This window comes from Trichoderma citrinoviride (genome assembly GCF_003025115.1).
Source record: "Trichoderma citrinoviride strain TUCIM 6016 unplaced genomic scaffold BBK36scaffold_4, whole genome shotgun sequence".
NCBI classification, from domain to species: domain Eukaryota; kingdom Fungi; phylum Ascomycota; class Sordariomycetes; order Hypocreales; family Hypocreaceae; genus Trichoderma; species Trichoderma citrinoviride.
The window spans coordinates 1,358,313-1,378,227 of NW_020194712.1; the positions used below are offsets into that span (position 1 = coordinate 1,358,313).

Consider the following 19,915-nt stretch of genomic DNA (forward strand, 5'->3'; position numbering starts at 1 on the left):
TAGGGAGCAGGACGTGATGTATGAAAGGGATGGATGCTAGGCAAACAATTGGCGACTGGTCACATACCGGTAGCCTCCATCACCAGCTAAATTTACGCGTAACAACACCATGTGCCTCGAGCTCATGCACGCGCTCCCTCTCCGTCTCCCTCGCCCGCAGCCGTTCCGCGACCTTGCTGCAATCGGCTAATACAACTACCACTCACACTCACACTCACACAACACACATGCCCAAACCCCCCCGGCAATTTTCCATATGAAAATAAAGGGAAACGCGGGCGGCTAGTCCTCCGTACGAGGCGGCACTAATCTCGATCCCGGCTGCGAGATTGCGATGCTGCGCGCTTTTACGAACCATGCCGGAATCATGCCTCTTCATATGGAGTTTGACAGGACTTGCTGCCCAATCTCGCCACGGGAAATCATATGATTTACGTCAAAGCCATTGACAGCAGTTCGCGTATTTTCATTTTCTGCAATGTCCGATTGGTCCCTCATGATGTTGCTTACCTACCTAGGCAGGTAGGGAAGAAAAGGAAGACGCAGGGAACAATGGGAAGAGTCTCAAACAAGGTATCTCGTCTGCCCAATAGCGACACGTCGTGTTGCTCGCTTCAGAGGCACATTTGATCTCGTCCAATGAAGCCAATCCTTCCATTGAATATGCTTTCTGTACCTGCATGAGCGATACTACCTTACCTTACCCTCTTGGCTTTTTGTTTACATCACCTCGGCATGCCTCTCACACTACAGCTTACCCGGAATCCTCCAGGTAGTACTGGTACTATATTTCATGCTTAGAGTTTTATATCTATTCTTTGGTCTATCCCTATCTTTGGTTTCTGATCCCTTTCTTCTGCTTCGAGCCTCGTAAAAATAACAATACGAGCCAAAGAGTTGAAATCTCCCGCTGTTCCCCTTTGTGAGCCATGACCCGAGACAAGCTCACTCAAACGTGAAACCTCGTGTCACATCCCCCAATTTCCACCGTTGGCTCACATGCTTTTTCGCAACAGAATGTTTTCGTAATAATAGCCGGCGTGAAACAACAATGTCATTGTAGTATACCGTAACTTTAAAGCTTCCCAAGGTTTGTCGCAACTCAATTGTTCTTGCGTCCTGCCAGGCTACCTACGGCTGCCCACATGCACACACTTATGAATTTTGCCTGACAAGCTTGCCTGGCCTTTGCTTGAAGAAATCACGCCTTATGGTTCGTTCAAAAGGATCGATCCTAGCCGCTTCTTCGCAGATCCACTGCATATATATGTGGCTTTTCTCTGTTGCCGATCGCATTGAGGCCGGAAATGAGCGACTTGGCTCGGGCGAGTTAAGATAGCTTCATCTTAACCCGCCAACTGCGCCGGCTCAACCTTTTGCTTTTCGCAACGCATTCCGGCGTAGAGGTCGAGAGAAGAGATGACAGAACGAATTACGGACATGAGCATCTCCAAGTGGTAAGGCATGCACTTGATTCGTCATGATATAGTACAGGTATTTTCGGTTGTAGTACCGATGGTAGTAGGGTAGCTCGGAGCGGTTGAACCGAGCCCGATTCCACAGCCGGGAAGATGCACGACCCCATGATATCAAATCTTGATTTACTAGCATCTGTGCACACGAAAGCCCAGATCGCCCGACTGCTCAGATGATGCTACTGTACTGTAGAAAATGTACTAGATACCCGTTCCAGATTTCCTCTAGCGCGCCAAGTTTGCCAAAACTCGCTGTTTTCTAAATCGTGTCTTGCATGATGAGATTGCTTCCGCTTTGTCAAGGGGCAGTCGACACCTTTTGATTGGCTTAGCGCCGATGCAGACAACACGAACAATGCTCCTGACCTTCCGTCCAAGGGAGTTCGTCCCTCTTTGTGTCCTGGATTTCCTTGGATGTACTCCGTACCAGGGTGGGAGCCCTAGGGCGGACATCTTGCTCGGTACGAAGTACAATGACAGCAAAGGCGTTGCATTCAGCCTCTGGGCCACGCACACCAGTAGATGTCCGATATCTGCCCGAGGATCTAATCTTCAGATGTTGCTTACTACACAGAGCTTGAAATGGTGCTCTGGCAACCGCCTCTCATCTGTGGAAAGAGATTTTTGACAAAGCGACTCCAGTCCTGGGTTCACAGCTTGATCGAAATGTCGTAGATATCAAGCAGCACCGCAACGCCCGTCACGGTCGCCGTGTAAGCCAAAAGGATCCCCATGGCCATGACCGGCGTCGCGTCCAGCGTCGGAATCGTCATGTTGACCAAGCCAGTCAGCAAGTTGGCGATGAGAAACACGGCCAAACCGTTGCGGTTATACGCCTTCAACACATAGCTCGTGGCCACGTCATAGGCCTCCTTCTCGGACCGCGCGTCCGCGGCGTTGTAAAATGCGGGGAAGAAGACCGTGTCGATCACACAAAAGGCCAGAATCTGCCAGCAGTTAAAGGCCGCGACCCAGAGGACGTAGGGCAGATTGGCCAAGCGGCGCGAGACGGTCAGGCCGAGCCCATAGTCGTAGCTCGTGGCAAAGATGTACAGCACGGTCCAGATGCCGGCCCAGACGGCTATCGTCATGAGCAGCGTGTTCCTCTGCATGCCGGCCGTGGAGTCGCGGCTTGACGTGATGCTGCGTGGAATGATGAACTTGCCGAGGTCCTGCCCGGCCAGGAAGATGGCGAGATATCCTATAAAGCTGAAGATGCCCTCGCGGTTCATGGAAATGATGTCAACACGTGGGGCGGTGAGAGCGAACGCCTTGAGATTCGTATATTCGAGCAGCGCTTGGTATGTCCCCACAAGGAGCAGGGCCAGCGCGGCGTGCGACGGGATGACGTCGAAGATGGACTGGAAGATGGCCACGAACGGGGGCAGAAGGCCGAGAGTGAAGAAAAAGTTCCAGTGGACGCCGTACTCGGAGACGTGCTCGGCGTATTCGAGCCCTTTGACGCTGAGAAGACGAACGAAGCCGAGGACGAGAAGCGGGAAGGAATGGCGGAACGATTGCAATAATCGGGTGGCTAGGGGCGTTCGACGACCCAGGGCCCTTTCTTTGAGCACCGGGCGAGCAGCCACTATGCCGGCGGAGAAGACAAAAGAGCCAACGCCCATGTCCATGAGGGACGTGCCCCAGGTCTCTACCTTGGCAAAGCGCCGGGGGAAGAGTCGAAAGTCGACGGCCAGAATCGCGACGCAGGTGGTGACCATCATGTACCCGCGATACGTCGTGAGAAAGGGCTTGATGCTCAGCGGTTGGAGAGACTCTGCGCCAGCCTTGGACTGGGCATTTGGCGGAAGCCTCGGTTTCTTCCTTGATCCCGTCGTGGATGGCGGGAGGAGCCATATCAGGAGAGCCGGCGCCAACAAAAGCAGGTTCAACAGCACCGGCGTGTCTGAGTACAGAGTAACGGCCAGCAGGAAAGTGCCGACGTTGAGTGAGAAGTCGACGACAAATCCAAGCACCGAGTACGGCTTGAAGAAGGACTGCCGGGCCTGGAGAACAGACCACAGCAGCACGGCCGCCTACCCTCACCGAGTTAGCAATCGAAGCACAATAACAATCACAGTTAACCGGGCAGATGCAGAGAGGCTGAAACGACGGAGGTGGCCTTGGACTCACGGGCGCGACAGCTGTCACGTAGCCGATTTCCGTGACGGAGCCGCCCGACAGATTAGACACAAAGTCCTCCTTGCGCTGCTTGTAGCTCGCCGCCATATTAGACATTAGAGATGACTTCTATCCTGGTGTTTATCGCTCTCGGGTCCTGGAAATAGCGGCCTATCGCATGGTACCTTAGCTGCTGAATGGCGGGCAGCTCGGAAATTCAGGAAAAAAGGAAAAGTCACAAGAAGAATAAAAGGAAGAAAGGCGACAGGTCTAGAACAACGCCCCAGCGCTTCCAATCTGCCAGCTTGGTATTCTATTTCTTTGACAGCCTCGCGTAAAACGATGCGCTGTTCATTTCAGAGAGATCAATAATGGCGATGAGAAATGGCCGCGGCTTTCCTTTGGGGGGGTGAGCTGAGCCAATCATCTGCCGCATCGTGGACAGTTCTCACCCATAATGGGCCGTCACGTGCGCGGCGCAGAGGCTGAGATATCTCGAAGTGGCTGGTTTGTATGCATTTGCTTCCTTGAATATTGCAAGTTGAAATTTCATCCATCAACGCCCAACACATGGTTTCAGGGAAACACCAGAAAGTGAAAAAGAAGCAAGAAAACAACAAATACGTACCTTGAATCTCTTTCATGCTGCAGAATCTGGCGTGAATTTTTCTCTTCTTATTTTGCCTCCCTTTGTGCTGCGTGTTGGCGGGACGAGACCGTGCGGCGCCCTTTGTCACACCAGCCATACATACTAAGGTAATCATGAGCATCACCAACTGGTTTCTTGTCCGACCATGACTCAAAGCTCGGCCGCCACGTCACGGCCGTTTGGCCTTTGATATGCGGGGAGGAGAGAAAAAAAAAAAAAAAAAAAAGGGAAAAAAAAAAAAAAAAGAAACAATAACAACCATTACAAGGTTCATGCTTGGGCCTGAATGGCAGCGAGGCTATTGTACATGTCGTTGGTTCACCACGCGGCGCGATCAACCGTCGTGATATCATGGACGCCACACAGAAAAAGGGGGTGTAAAGCCATTGTGATATATTTTCTCGTTTCCCTCGTGTCGTAGAAGTCGGGTTTCCATGCACTCCAAGTTGACACACATTTGCTCGGAAGATACCTCTCCGAACACCACCAGACGGATTCGCCCTCGTCGCCTCTCCGACTCCAAACTACCTCGCCTTTCACCATGTCCTTCTCAGCGAGCCGCCAGGGTGTTCGTCGCCCCGAGCCCATCCAAACAGACGTCTCACGAAAACGCCAGAGGCTCCGCAGTCCGACGAGAAATGCCCCAACACCGAAAATCACAACGCTCTCAGCCGCAGAACGACGGGCCCGCGCCAGGCAGATCGCACGGAGATACTCGACGGGAGGCCCCCGAAGTCAGTGGCCGGAGCCGGAGTTCATGCGTAGTTCAGACCCCTTCCGGCGCGTCAGGGGATGCGTACATACAAGCATCGAAGTCAGGCTTCCTCGTCCTCCGGTGCTCGGGAGTGACGGTACTCTCGTCTCTCCGCCATCCACACCTCCTCCCCTGGGGCTTTCCGAAGCCGAAGTGGCGGCTTGGCATCGGAAGAGGCAGCATGAAGAGATGCAAGGCTTGCAACTCGAGCTCTGGAAACGAGGACTCGAAAGGTTTGGCCGCCTCGACGACGCACACGTCTTCGTCAGGGCGCTGCCACTCGCAGGGGCTCGCAGCCCTACCTCATCGACGTCTGAGGAGTCGGACGTGCCATTCTCCTCGTTGTCATCTCCCACGTCGACGGTCCCGAAGCGCCTTTCTCTCCGAGCAATTGTCCATTCACGGTCGAATCCGCCTTTTGGCTTGAAGCGCGAGTTTGATTTGGATGCCTTGAGGGAAACGATACCCGAGCCTCTGCCTAAGTCTCTGCCACGCCTCTTTGATCGGGAGAAATGGCTGTCCAAAGTGCAGTTGGCCAGTGGCTTTCGGCGGGCATCTTGGCCGGCAGCAACACCTCCTCCCCTTGTCAAAACATCTGTAGCAGATGAGAGGAAGACGGCAGAGTCGGTTGAGCCCAATCCATCCGTCTCGGCCCAGGGTATCCAATTGATGGTGGGCGTGCCAATAAGTGAGTACATTCTCCTCCCTCGCTCTGATACTGCTTCTTGTCAGTGAAAGGGAGTTAACAGAAGATGCTACAGATCTCGAATACGCACGAACAGCCTTGCCAGCGCTGGCGGCCATCATCATGTCGGATCGAGTCAAACGAGGAGACATGATCGATCTGGCGCTGCCTCATCCCGAGGCGTGGCCCGAGACGGTAGCCTACGTCTACTCTGGGAGCCTGGGCTTCCTCTCAGACGAGACGAAAGCGAATGTCATATACCTTGGTGGAAAGCCTGGCAAGAAGATCCCACGCGGCTACGGGACTAGGAGTTATTTCGCTTGCGCGCCATACTGGCCGCCGATCCGACGAGGATAGCGGTTTTCTTACTTTCTCCTCTCCTCTCCTCTCCTCTCCTCTTCTCTTCTCTTCTCTTCTCTTCTCTCCTCTTCCTTTTTCTCTTTTTTATTCCTCTCTTATAAAAGCCTAGCCAGAACGTTTCTTCTTGTCCGTCCGTTTACATCAAGTCTGCCCTGCCCGTCTTTACAAAAGTATCTAGATATACAGCTCCAAAACCACTGTGTTCGCCACGATATCTCATTGTAGGATGAAGCCATATTATGCTCTTACATCTGCTTGAATCATAAACCCCCCCTCAATCCGAGAACTTCTTGCTTTGGGGTACATCAAGGCTATCGTCAAAGAACGCAAGCATGATCATCTCTCATTGCGCATTGTTTGTTCCTCCCCCATCATCGTACGTATCCCTCTTGAGCCTTTACGGCACACTTACACAAAATTCCAGCAGCCGTTACATTACGAGCAACTCGTGGGAATCTCTCCATTTCAAATCACCGCGCGTCTCCTTGTTCTCCTTATTCAGAGTATGACTATTCACATAGCACCGCCACCAACGCTGATCATACCACACCAAGTACATGTATACGACCCAACACGCCGCAGCATATGACCATTCCGGTTATCCCATTCAGTGGCACATCATACACACAACACGTACATCACCTGTCAAAGAAAGAGATGGAATCAACAACTCTGCACCTCTCCATCCCTGGCATCCAGATACATAACACGTCCTCTCAGCCCCCCAATCGGAGCCTCTATCCCGCAAGGCTGCCTAACCCTCATCACGCCGAGCCAATACGAGGCAGCCCACTCTCAGCTGAGATCCCTCCGTCTTGTACAACTTGCCTGTACGTATGACAGCACGTCATCCCATGTAGGTACGAGCAGTCCGGAAGATCCAGGTGGCAAAATGCCCTCCCCCTCCGTAGTAGCTCTTACATAACCGCCTGGGGCGGCTAACGATTGCGGCCGTTGCGTAGCGTAGCGTCGCCCTCCAGCATGACGGCAATACGGATGGATGGCCCCAGAGATGGCGGATGATCCCATCGACAGCCGGATCGCCCGTTGCTCGGCCTCGGGTGTGGAAGGCAGACGCAGGGGGATGTCATGAGCTGAGCCGTCTCGTTTACCTCGGTGACAGGGCTGACGACATACACAATGCACACCTTACACTTACCTGCACACCTTCGCTTTATGCTTAGCAGGCCGTCATCTGTCAACACTCTTTTAGATCATAAGGGCGCGAATCGGGCATTCGCGGAGCCGAAATCAAACGAGAACACTATCCAGTCCATCCCCTCTCTACAATTTGCCTCGGGGCCAAGTCTCGACCGGCTCAACACTCGTCGACAACATGAGTCAATATGTCCAACTTCAAGGTTAGTGTCAATGTACATGTAGCTTACCTGGGAGTAGTGCCAACGAAGACCACACAAAATCATCACAAGAAAAGAGGAGGCCGTCCATGACACGTAAGCTCGCTCAATCCAAGAACAGGCAGATAGTCTGGGAATGCCCACTGTCAAATGCAAATGCAGGTGCAGGTGCAGCAAGAAGCAGTTTGGCAGATTTCGTGCGTGCGTGTGTAGTGTAGTGTAACTGGAAAAACCTGATGTTTTGTCTAGAAAAGCCGCTGCCACCACATACATGCAGTATGCATGCTTGATGCCGGATTCCAACTTTTCGGCATCATCGACTGCAGGGCCTTTGCCTGCCTTTCCACGCCCCCCCTCCACACTCCATCTTTTCATCTTCTCCCCTTTGTAGTATGGAGTATTTCCTCGCCTTGGTATAGTAGTAATACTTATACAATAGTTGTAAAGTACTACACCTACTATCGTCGTCTCCCCCACCACCGACTTCAAGGCTAAGGCAGCTCCGCTGGATATGCACAAAATCGTCCCAGCCAAAAAACGCACACTCCCTCCCCCTCTCCTTCACATCGTGATGCCACGATCCATCACCCACCAGCACAAGCGAACGCCTCACCTGAAAGGCGATAAGCCCCGACCTGTTTTCGTCTCTGCCGTGCATCTCGTCACTAATCACTCTCTGGGGGGGAGGGGAAGAGAGGAGAGGGGAGGAGGGGAGTGGAGTTTTCCCTTAGTACTCCGTAATTCTGGTTCTCTTTTTGCCCATGCTATTCTCAGCTGCTAAATCTGGATTGCCTCGCTCGCTTGCTCGCTTCGATTGCTAATAATCCTACCTCACTATTTTAGGTAGATGCCTACTCGTACTCATCTACTACTACTCAATCTGCTTATGTGTTGTCCTAACTGCACGCCATGCTCGCTGCTGTAGGCTGGGGCCCTTTCAGTCGTTCACGACGGGATACCTCATATCTGACGGAACCACGGCCCAGGACATCATCCATGGAGGTGCGGAAAAACAAAGCAAGGCAACTGTCACCAGGCACACGTCACTGGCTGGCCGAATTGCGAAAAGAAGGGAGATGTGGTGCGGCTGCAGATTTGCAGCTTTGTGACACCGAAACGGATGGGATGGACGCAAAGCACATCAAATCTCGATCGAGAACCGACTTGGATGGGGAGTCACTGGGGTGGGTGGGATGCATACATTGTATAGCCGAAGCGAGTTCTTGTAATATCTTGTTTGCTCCAGCACCCGGACTGGTGATGCTATGCAGGTAGGTAGGTAGTTCATCTGCGAGGTACTATAGATGTGGCGCCAATTGAAGCCAAGTAAAAAGCTTACAGGGGCACTCTATCTTGCGCATCATCTCCTCTGCCCATCAACTAATCTACAAACATGTCAAGCAGCCAATAAGGCAAAGATTGTCCGTCCGTAGCCGGCAAATGTCAACATGCCGCGCCTCTTCTGCCGTCGCCGGTCTCGATACTCTCTGGCCACAACGTCTCAGCCCATGAGCCCATGAGTTCTACCATCTGCACAAGCTTCTTGTTACGGAAAGGCAGGGCGCAAAGAGACCAACGTGTTACGAACTAGTAATAGCACGACATGTAGTAAGCAGATACCTTACTCCGTATATCCCAGGCAGATGCAAGCCCACGATTTTCCCCCGCGTTTGCAGACTGGATCGTGGCCCCAGTGGTTGAGCCGACTACGGAGATAAACCCGCTCGACGCCTGCAACGTCTCCGGAGAGAGAGCCGCCAAATGCCGCTATCGCAAACAAGGGAAATGGCGAAAACAATTCGGAGAGGGGGAGGGGGTCCGTTGTTCGGTCCAGGAGTTCGTCCGGAGGTTCCTCGTCCGAATCATACCTACATATGTGGACATATGTACAACGCTGGGAAGGGGGGCGTATATGCGGCCGACTGTACGTTGGTGATTTTCCAATTGCTCCTTGTCCATGTGAGATTTCGGAGTAGAATTGCGTGTAGCACTCCGAAAGCACGACTACAGATGTAGTCAAGTGAGCACCAAGTAGGAAGGCGTTGCAACATGCGCTGCGGGCATGCCGATTGTTGCGGTTGTGGTTGTGGTTGTGGTGGTGTTTGATGCAGATTGTTGTTGGTTCTAGCAAAGGATTGTCGATTTCTTCAACAACTGAACCCTTGTTTACCCATTCTTCCCCAGAACCCGCCCCAAAAACAGGGTCTTTCTGACAAGTGCGAGTCATTGGACGTTGGAAATGGCTTTCTGTCAAGCCCAATTAACTTCCCGGACGGACCGGCTCGTCGGGCACCGTTTCTCTGACGGTCCAAAGTTTCTCGCCATAACGGACAGTATACGAACGGTGTCAGAAGAGGGACAGACATAATTTTCAACTTCGAGCCATGAGGCCCATTCTGGTGCATGAGACAAGAGACAACAACGCCATGGCAGGAAAGAGTAATAACGGGGCATCAGAGAAAGGGAGGATAGCAAATCAGCACTTGAAGAAATTGTGAAAAGGAAAACCCTTGAAAATAAACGGAAACTCGTGGTTGGATGGACATGCTGCAGGGTAAGTCGGCGGGTATCCTCCAGACGAATGACAACTCCCGCGAAGGGGGGGAAAAGACCGCTTATGCGCAATCGTGGGCGCTCTGGGCCTCTTCGGACGACTCATGTCTCGAGTAGAAGGCAAGCCACCACAGCAAGCTAGGCGACAACCAGAAGCCGTGCAGATATTTTGACCTGTCAACTACAGCACGCATCGTCTGCAGCCCACATTCCAGCCTACCTGACTGCTACAGGCCATGGGCAGCCACTCCGGCGATACTTTCTGCGCCTTGCCTCTCGTCGCGGCATAGAGTGCGAGGACGGGGGACCAAAAGCGCAAGGCGCAAACAAGCACAAGCACAAGCACAGGCACGGTTGGTACACGTAGCCAACGCCCATTCATTCATCCAAGGCCTCGACGTTTCCACCTTGTCTTTCTCTCGGTTTCTGTTGGACTCCCTGCCTCTTCCACCCCTCCTTTGTCGAGAGTCGAGACTCCAAGCGAAGAACAAGCCCATCGGGAGAAGGCGTCTGTCCCATTGTTAGAGCGAAGCAATCTCCGGGCTTTCGTGGGGGAAAAGAGGGACGACGGCGGGAAACGGGGTCAGCCGTCGCCGAGACCTCCGCAGAACTGCTGGATTCTGCCGACTACTCGTCGGCAGTATTGTATACGCCATTGATGGACGAGAGCATGCGTCTGGAAAGCAAGCAGTATCAATAGGTGGGCTTCATATTAACACGGAATAATACAGCTTCAGGTCCAATGGCAATGGAGAAATACCTGTCTACTACTTACTGGCCTTATCGCAGAGACAGAAACTGGATCCTAATATGGAAACCCTGGTAATCAATATCCACGGCGATTTTCATTCATTGCCACTGTGACGCTGCACCACATGTCAAGCCCGTCATTCGTGCGTGTGTGTGACAGACCAGCAACCTCCTCCTTCCTCCTCACATTAGTAGAAGGACCTACTGCGCAAGCATGATATAGGACCTGACGATGGAAGAAATTACCTTATCCGTAGACATGAATCACCATTTCCCTCTACTAGAATCACCCAAACCGTGTCCCCGAAAGAACTGCGTTCATCGTGGGTCTCGCCTGCTTATCGCTTCGCTATTCATCCATTGCTGTTTCCCACACACTCGACAAGAAACGAAACAAGCAGGCATGCCCGGGCTCGAAATGGTGAAAAGAGCGCCGCTAACCGCAGAAAGAGGCCAGCCACAACGAGCTAGCAACTCGCGCTTGCCTCTCCGCACGGGATATGGATGGGGCTTGTCATTTCCTTCCTTTCCCTTTGCGTCTTTAGTACTTTCCTTCAATCTTTTGTACGTATTGACTGCTGTAGGAATTGCGCTGGAGATTTCCTTCCTGCCCGGGCTATTATTGCTTTTTATTGCCTCTCTCGCTTAACGGGATCCGCCCGCTCAGCCTCCCGCCCGCCCGCAAAAAGCAAATCCGTGCCTGATAGTATACTTTACGATCAAACCAACGGAAATGACTGGATTCCGCTTCAACTTGATGAATAATGGATTTGACTAGTATTGCCTCTGGTCGTGCCACGAGACGAACAACCCCAACCCCGGTGGCGCAAGCAAGGAGTGCAAAAGCCGGAGTCATGTCCATTATTTGGTACTTGGCACATCCATCGTACGAGGTAATGGTACAAGCACTTCCCGGTTGGAACCCAGTCATTGAGCTGCATATCCACGTCTGTTGCCGCTGAGATGGCCTCGCTGTGGATGGCCGAAAGGGCTGGGCCCTGCATATCCAGGTGGCCAATCTCTGCGCACCCTTGCCGGGCCTCAGCATCAAGCGAAGCAGCCACGGCGGCTGCAACTGGGGACGACACCAACGAGCACGGCGCTTTCGTGCTTGCTTCGCTCGATTACATTACTCCGGGAGTTTATGACACGAGATGGACACCTTGCAGAGTTGATTCGGGACCTACTTGGAGCATTGCGGCTCGAATGCAACTCTGTGCCCCAATTGCTCCGAATTGTCGCCGCCCTTGCCACTATTTGCCAACGGCATCCTCTTACTACTACTCTGCCTTACTTCATAGTAGTACTACAGTAGTAGGTAGCCGCAGTGTCCCGCGACTGCCCGGCCTTGTGGATCTCCGAGAGGGGAGTGCTAATCGGCTAATCGTGTAGACTTGCAGCCTCATCGGACGTGTTGCAACTGGCCAGATGACGCTCGTCCTTCGCGGATTGACTCGGGGTCGACATGACTTAGCCGCCAAAGACAGACGAAGACGTGCAGATGAGAAACAAGAGGAAGAAAAACAGGGAAAAACCTACCTGACAATCAAGTACAGTACTTGGCGCGCCGTTAAACATGGATGATCCCTGATGATCTGCCGCCGATGGAAGAAAATGGTCGCTAATGTAAGATTTCCTAGGACTCAGGACCCAGAGAATCCCCTCATCACAAGCACAAGGCGGTTCAGCTCCGAGATGATGGCGCAACATGAGCGGCCGCCAGCAGCGCACAAGCCAGTATGGGGTGCGGAGCCGCCTTATCCTCGTCGTGTCTCAGGTCCGTCGTCTCCATCCTCTGCCCTATGTACATTACGCCATGTTCGCTCCGTACTTGGGGCATGTACTCTACATACATATTACGGTGGCAGGCTGAGGTAGTGCGTATATCGGCCGGTACTCGTCATATCATGATCATCAGCAACGCGCGCCAACTCGGCCCCAGCGGGCACATCAATGGGTCTTGCGTTCGGCACGAAATAGGCCTCAGATCAGCCCCATTCGGGGACCCTTGGCCGGCAGACGGGTCATCCAGGCATCACATCATGCCCTCATGCCCTCCATGTCCTCCAAGCTCTCTACACGACCTCACACCAGTACCGGGACAGCCTCAAGTTTGTTCGACCCGGCTCAGCACCGCGGCGTCAGCTCACGTCTGAACCCCTTCACTTTCAAGTCCAGTGACCAAAAGTTCATGTGGCTAGCCGCCACGAGGCCGCTCGGGGAGGGAGGGGTGCTTGCTGTATTGATTCCTATTTGGGCCATGTACTGGCTCTGCCTCAACGTGTATGTTCGGCCAAGGCTTCTAGATGGCCGGGCTGGCGCTTCCTACTGCTGAGAACGTTCATGCAAGGTGACCTGTGCATCTCCACGCTCTGGCTTGAATCACCAATCCCGGTGAGAGAGATGCTCGCTTTGGATGACCGTTTGCCTTATGTTGAAGCCACCTCGAGAGAGGTATAGAATCGAGAAGGATGCGGATGCATATACGGCTCTGCGCCTGATAACGCGTCCTCATGCTTGATACCGATGCATCAGCTGTCACTAAGCATCCACCAGGAGCATCTCGTCGCAACTCGAGTGCACGACGAGGCTGCTGGTTGCGATTTCTGACGAGAGTGAATCGACGGTGCTCATTGGGTAATGCAGAATACGGCCATGGGGCTCAGCAATTGGCAAACAGGCCGCTCGTCTTCTCCACCGCGTTAGCTTGGACCTGCGTCTGCATCTGCATGGTTGACGGAAAGCGGTTTGGCGTGTGGCAGCAACTGGACGATGCTACTCGCACGCCTGCTCCATCCTGGAGCCAGGACTAGCAGGACTAGCACAAGGAGGGTGGTCGCATCGCATCCATCGCATCGCATCGCATCGCGCATCGCATCGCATCGCATCGCATGATATCCACGTCTTGTCCGCTGTGCTGTGCTGTCTCGGCCCCAGCTCGCGGCGATGCGGTCCAGCACACGCAGCGTCGCCTCTCCCCTATTACATACATCAAACCACCGCAGTGCCCTCGGCGGCCGAGGCCAATGGCAGCCCGTCCAGGGCCCAGGACCATGCAATGCAAGGTACACGTCCTCGCCCGGCCGGTTGTTGGAAGAGGTTAAATGGGCAATTTGCAGAAGAGCAGCCCACTTGGGGCCAGTGACTTGCATGTACAACTGGCAGTTGATCAGCCTGGCCGCACCCCACAAGCCTCACCCTTTGGCGGCACGCCCCTCCCGCTTTGGCTTGTGCAAGTATTCTCTTGTACTGTTATCCTCTCCCCTCTGCTTCCCCACCATCATCTCCAGTGTCAACGACCTGGCGACTCAATGGCAGAAGAACGGGAGACGGCGAGCAGGGAGAAGGGAGAAGAATCAAATACGACAAACGGACGCTCGCCAGCTGTCGCGCAACGTCTGGCGCTCTCGGCCCTCTTACCAATCCCCCGCGAAGCTGGGCTGCGGTCCCCGGCCAGCGTCCTGATTCGTGGTCCCGGCTCCAGCCTCCAGCCTCCAGCTCCAGCTCCAGCTCCGACGACCGACGCCGGGCTATTCCAGCCCTTGTTGACGGGGACCGCCGATCAAGAGCGATTTTAGCCCAGCAGGCCCTTTGCACATCACCTCCATTCGAGGCCCCGTCCAGCGCTCGAAATCGGCTTCGCTTGGTGCTAGCACCTCCGCTAGGAACGGAGTAGTCGTTCCTCATCGACGCTATAGCCTCGCGTAGCCGATGTGAGCTCTCGCTCGGAGTGGCTTGACCTGCTTTGTGCTCTGATAGCGGAGTAGGGGTTTCCTCTTTCCTCATCCTACATGATGCCCGGCCTGGTCCATCACGAGCTCACCGGACACCAGCGCCGCGCCACACAGCGATGCCATGTCACCTTGCCTCACTTGCTGTGCATCATCTCATCTCATCTCCTTCTCTGTTCTCGCCCGCTCGGCGCCCCTCCCCCTCTTGCTTCCCATGACCCCAGGACGCACAGCCCTGGCGCCCTCTTCCTCCGTCTCCAGCCAAGCGGATTCTTCCTCGGCTGCTGTCGTGTATTTCCCCCATGCATACCATCGAGATCTCCGCACATGCAAGAATTACATTGCCTTGCCTTGCCTGACATGCCTCCCCTCCCTCCATGCCCCTTGTGGCTACCACTCGCACTCATGTCTGCTCGGCAGCCTGCCCTATCAGATCCGCCGCCCTGTGATTCCACTATGAGCTGCCATTGGGGGTCCCCGATTTCCCCTTCTTTTGCATCCCCGTCATATATGTCGTGCAACTCACCACTGCAGCCACAATCGCATACGTAGTAGCACCTCATTTGATCTGCGTCGCCCTGCAACTGCACGTCGTACGTTTGAGCTGGAAAAAGGCAGAGCTTTCGTGTCTTCGACTGGACGTTTGAAGTGGCTAGCTGTCTTTTCTCACCCTTCGCGGTTTAACTCTTCCTTTCTATCAATTCTCATTCACCCTGGTCTCACCTTCTTGTTGCTGTCCTTTCCTTTTTATTGATCAATTATCATGTCTCAACTGCTGTCTGTTTCATCCATTTTGCGTATGCCCCGCGAGGCTGGCCCAGTGGCTCAGCTCGTATACCTTACGTGCAGCAGCTCCGCACCTCGTCCATCTCACCTCGCCCTGCCTTCTTCAATTACATAATGCGGACCGGACGTGCAGATAAACAGGTCCAAAAGACGTGTATCGCCTCCTTTGGACGATCAATATCCAAATCCACGCCCATCAATTGGTCGGTTTCCGACATCTTATTGCCAATGCTTAGGTATTCTGTCATGCTGCCCTTTGTCATCTACCATGGTAGGCAATCATTGGTGGCGACCAATAGTAGTACACCGTCTGCAGCCAGCACAGCCTTCGCTGACACCGGACCAATTACCGCAAAGAGATTTGAGACATCTGCGAAAACCTAAAAAATCGCCATGCGGAAAAGACGACGTGAAGCCCATGTGTCAAAACAAATCCGAAGCTGGGGGAAAGATCCATGAGACACGGACCGTTTAAGAAGGGAAAACGGAAACTTCCCGTCGTTCTTCGCCACGCGTTGCGCACATCCATCCACGTGCAATCATGTTCAAAAGATCAACAATTGTATTACCTAGCAGGTAGTCTGTAGGAGATTGCCCAACGACGAAATGCGTCGCGTTAATGCCATTCTGTGTGATATGATAATCCGAGCGACTCGCATCTTTTTCATTTTGTGTGAAAACCATCCGTTCCCCCAAATCCGTTCCATTGAAAGAAATGGAAAAAAGAAAAAGTGTGAAAAAAAGGGCGATCTAAAGCAATCAACGCCTGATGGGGTCAACGACATAACGCCACCTCTTGTTAACAGCCATGAGTCCCTGGCTTGCTTCGGTGAGCAAGGGGACTCGCGGTCCCTGCCACACCACCACGCAGCCCTAAGAAAATCAACCCAGTTTCCATCCGTTCCGCCATTCCGTCCCGTCCGTCCCAAGTTCCGTCCCATGTGTTTCCTTTTCAGCAGGCCCATTATCCGCTGTAATATCTCGCCATAACGCAATTTGTGATTTCCACCCCGCCCTGAACCCATAAAAGAAAGAAAATGAACAAGGCATACCTTATTTTACCATGCCTGATACTCATGATAAAAAGAACCAAACCCCAGATCCCATGAAACATGTCATTTCTCGTAGCTCGTGTGAAATCAAATCCCGGCTGGACACACCAGGGGATGGGCTCTCGTTTCAATCATGGAGAGAAGGAAAGAGAAGGCGCCCAAACAATTGAAGAAGAAAGCATAACATAAGGGGATGGTCATGATCTCATTAGTCCGAGGCGTTGCTGAACCGCATCGACTGTGGCTGGTCGTGGTGATTCTGCATCTCAGGATCCTCATGCTTCTCGGAGGCGATCCTGTTCGGATTGTGAGCAGCGCTCGAGTCGTAGGCGGCGCAGCCACGCTTCTCCCACACCGAGTCCTGCTCGGTCCGCGTCTGCGTCTGTCGTCCCTTCTGACGGACGTTGTTGTAGCGGATGAGCGAGCTAGGACCAGGAGGGATCGTCAATACCTTGTGTGGTGTTGGCGCCGGCGCGAGCCGCTCCGCATCATTTGCATCACCATCGGCTCGACTGCCCCATGACGTCTGGAGACTACTCGTCAGCGATTTTGCCTCTTTGCTGTCGCTGCTTGGGGGATCATCAAGAGCATCGGGGAGGAACGAACCATGTTAAGAGTAAAGAGGGCATAGAGCTTGATGAGCCCGTGAAAGTATCCAAAGACAATGGAGACGGGAACAAAGACGATGTCGCTGGGGTTTCGCAACAAAAGTCCCATGAGCTTGACGAACTTGGTGAAGGCGAACATGAAGATGAATTGGGCCCAAAAGGCGCAGAGTCGGTAGCGGGTATCCCACTCGCTCGTCGCCCACCAGCACGAGGCAAGCAAAAGCGGGTCGACGACGAAGGCAAGGGAGGTGAAGGTAGCGAAGTGGAGGGCGTAGGTGCACCAGGGCTGTTGTCTGTGTTGCAGGTCATCTTTCGTTAGTACACTCGCGCTATTTTAGACGCCACGGCGACAAGGGTTCCAAGGCGCAACTCACCTCCACACGTGCCGCTCCTGGACCAGGCTGGTCCAGTTGCTTCGCCAGTTGCTGCGCGCCCAGCGGGAGCACTGATAGAGGAACTTGGGGCCGTTCTCCAGAGTCGTCTCAATCTCGCACTCGCGCTCGTACTGGATCCAGGTCTTCCACTGGTGGCTCACCAACCATCGCGTGACAAAGTTGTCGTCGTCAGCATTCAGGATCCACTTTCTCCACTTCTCCGTCTTGAAGCCCTCGAGGAAGGTATGGCTCTTGAGGATTTCGGATCGGTACGCTCCAGTGCGGCCAGACATGCACGAGGTGCCGCCGTCGATGTTGTGCGTGGCCGAGATCTCAAAGTTGCGGCGCTCAATGTACGCGGCTCCGAGCCAGTTCCAGATGCGGACGGACCACGGACCAGTCCACACGCGCTTGACTCGCTGGCAGGTGCCGACGCCGCCCATCCTGGGGTCCTCGAAGGGGGCCAGGATCCAGGGCATCAGCGTGGACGGCCAGGTCACGTCGTCGTCAGCCATGATGGTGATGGGAGTCTCAACCGTGGGCAGGGCCTCGCAGACCTGGAGGCGCTTGTTGGCAATGGGCGAGTGCATGACCCGGACCTTGGGGTAGTTGAGCGTCTTGGCCAGCTTGTCGAGTGCCTTGCGCTTGTCATAGGTCGTGACGAGGATCAGCTCAGCGGGTTTGCAGGCCAGGATGCTCTGGAGCGACGGGCGCAGTTCCTCAAACGCATTATGAATTGTAGGAATGATGACCGTCACGTCCTCGTTGGTAAAGGTTGGCTTATTGGGAATCGGCTTCGATTTGTAGGTCCAATGGCTGACGCAGTGCACCAGCAGCCGGACGTAGCGGTGCAGCCTAAGAAGGGAAACTGTTAGCAGGAGAGGCTCAATTAAAGACGAGGGCTAGGATCCGCAGCCGAACTGACCATAGAATCCAGAAAACGCATGTCCAGAAGATTGGTGAATGCCAGACATCGGACTGGACCAGATGCAATTTGAAGGTGACCAGGGGCATCAGCTTGGCCGGCAGCTCACTAAGAAACCAATCCATGATGTGGGGCCAAGGCTGCTGGGATAGGATTTCTCTTGTCGCGTATGCCAGGGCCTCGTCAAGTTCTCATGGGGATCTCGGTGTCTGTGTGGTTCCAAGAGGCCGAAGAAGACCGCTGCTGCTGGGAAAGGCGTAGAGACTGCGCGGAGGACGAGGACTGGCTGGTGCTCAGACGACGCAGGCCAATGGAGATGACGCCGTCTCTTCGCACGCAAGAGGATCGAAAGGATGAGGGATTGACAAGAGGGGAGATGCAGAGAAGCAAGGGCCTCTACTTGTAGCCGATCCCCGGATTCTCGAGTTCTGCCCGCTCCCACCGCGCGTGAGGCGAATTTCTGTGACAAGCGAGTGTTCTAACCCAAATGGGGTCGTCTTTCCAAAGATCAGGCTCACGAGAAGCCAATTGCTGGAGTCTAGACTGTCCAGACCGCCAACACGCTGCGAAAGAAGAAGGAACGATGCAAAGGAGCCTGGAGATGTGTCCGACTGCCGTCTCTGCAAAGCGAAGCTCGGAGGAGACGAGGAAGGAGGCCTGATGGGTCGAGGTTCGAGGTTCCAAGTCGAAGAGGGCCTAGAACACCTCAAGAAACAGAGGAGCAAAGAAGTGCCGTAAAACCAGAAAACGAGAAAAAAAAATGGGAAGAAAGCTCCAGTATAACGAATGGGAAAGAGAAGCTGAAGAGGCTCTAGGAGGCAGACTCTGTCATTGCAGGACGTGAGCCACCTTGATTGCCTCTGGAGGAGAACGGGGAAGGCGGGGAAGAGATATTAGCTTGAAGAGGAGAGGAGAGGAGGAGGAAGAGGTCGTGAAGGAGAAAAGAGGAGTATGGCAGCCACGGTTGATCGAGTCGACGGGAGTTATATACCAAAAGCCCATACGATTCTCCGGTAGGTTAACCTTACGATACCAGCGTCGACTAGTACTAGGTAGCCGGCGCCATGAAGCGTGCTTCCGATAGACCTGGTACTACCTAAGGCCTATGCCATGCATGAGCATGGAGACAGTGAGGGTCTGTTAGGTTAACGAGCCAGATGCATGCCATGGATGAATGTACAAGTGGTGCTACTCGAGGAAATACCAGTGTGTACAAGGCCGTGCAGATGTGCGATTGAGGTAAGGCCAGGTATTATTGGCATGCATCCATGGTTAATTCGACTTGTCGACCTACTTAGCAGTTGGTCGAGATAGAAAACCGAGCCACGCAGGGTATGGTAGCATTTGCCCAGCGAATCTGGCTGGCGCCAAAGAAGTAGCAGAGTGGAGGGCTAATTCTCGTAGCGGAGAGGTGGGAAGGGGCCACCTGTGCGGACAAGGCAAGGTACATGTCGGGAGGGGGGTAGACGGTACGAGGTACCTGCTCGAAGGGGTGCGCGGTGCTGCAGAAGGAGGGGAGCGGCAGGGGGCGTGGCGCTATTGGGGGGAATACCCAGCATGTCGCGTCTTGTACCGCGCTGCTTTGGGGCTAGCGCCGGGCAGGTTGAAGTTGAAGCTCATTTCCATTCGTACCTTCTCGACTTCAGAGAATGCAACGAGCAGCTTGTGCTTGCACTTGTGCCTTTGCACTCCACCATGCCGGGCCTTTTACTGGTCCTGGACTTGAAGTGATGA

General features: G+C 53.8%; 5 protein-coding genes across 5 annotated transcripts; 2 read left to right on the forward strand and 3 right to left on the reverse strand.

The window, feature by feature from the left end:
* Positions 1-2,125: 2,125 nt before the first annotated feature.
* Positions 2,126-3,704, reverse strand: BBK36DRAFT_1157872 (GPI-anchored wall transfer protein 1; the record flags this gene model as incomplete). The annotated part of the gene is made up of 2 exons (XM_024894045.1): positions 2,126-3,511; positions 3,609-3,704. 2 exons carry the CDS (start codon positions 3,702-3,704, stop codon positions 2,126-2,128), a joined length of 1,482 nt encoding a protein of 493 aa, XP_024751519.1.
* A 1,298-nt stretch (positions 3,705-5,002) lies between these two features.
* On the forward strand, positions 5,003-5,734 carry BBK36DRAFT_1114410 (hypothetical protein; the record flags this gene model as incomplete). Its single annotated transcript, XM_024890027.1, has 1 exon — positions 5,003-5,734. The coding sequence occupies one exon, from the start codon at positions 5,003-5,005 to the stop codon at positions 5,732-5,734; it is 732 nt and encodes a 243-aa protein (XP_024751520.1).
* Positions 5,735-12,755: 7,021 nt separating this feature from the next.
* On the forward strand, positions 12,756-13,346 carry BBK36DRAFT_1157874 (hypothetical protein; the record flags this gene model as incomplete). Its single annotated transcript, XM_024894046.1, has 2 exons — positions 12,756-12,988; positions 13,262-13,346. The coding sequence occupies 2 exons, from the start codon at positions 12,756-12,758 to the stop codon at positions 13,344-13,346; spliced, it is 318 nt and encodes a 105-aa protein (XP_024751521.1).
* A 21-nt stretch (positions 13,347-13,367) lies between these two features.
* On the reverse strand, positions 13,368-14,562 carry BBK36DRAFT_1139703 (hypothetical protein; the record flags this gene model as incomplete). The annotated part of the gene is made up of 4 exons (XM_024893330.1): positions 13,368-13,502; positions 13,696-13,863; positions 14,126-14,457; positions 14,529-14,562. 4 exons carry the CDS (start codon positions 14,560-14,562, stop codon positions 13,368-13,370), a joined length of 669 nt encoding a protein of 222 aa, XP_024751522.1.
* Positions 14,563-16,482: 1,920 nt separating this feature from the next.
* On the reverse strand, positions 16,483-18,270 carry BBK36DRAFT_1157875 (glycosyltransferase family 2 protein; the record flags this gene model as incomplete). Its single annotated transcript, XM_024894047.1, has 4 exons — positions 16,483-16,800; positions 16,881-17,175; positions 17,257-18,111; positions 18,182-18,270. 4 exons carry the CDS (start codon positions 18,268-18,270, stop codon positions 16,483-16,485), a joined length of 1,557 nt encoding a protein of 518 aa, XP_024751523.1.
* Between the last annotated feature and the right edge of the window lie 1,645 nt (positions 18,271-19,915).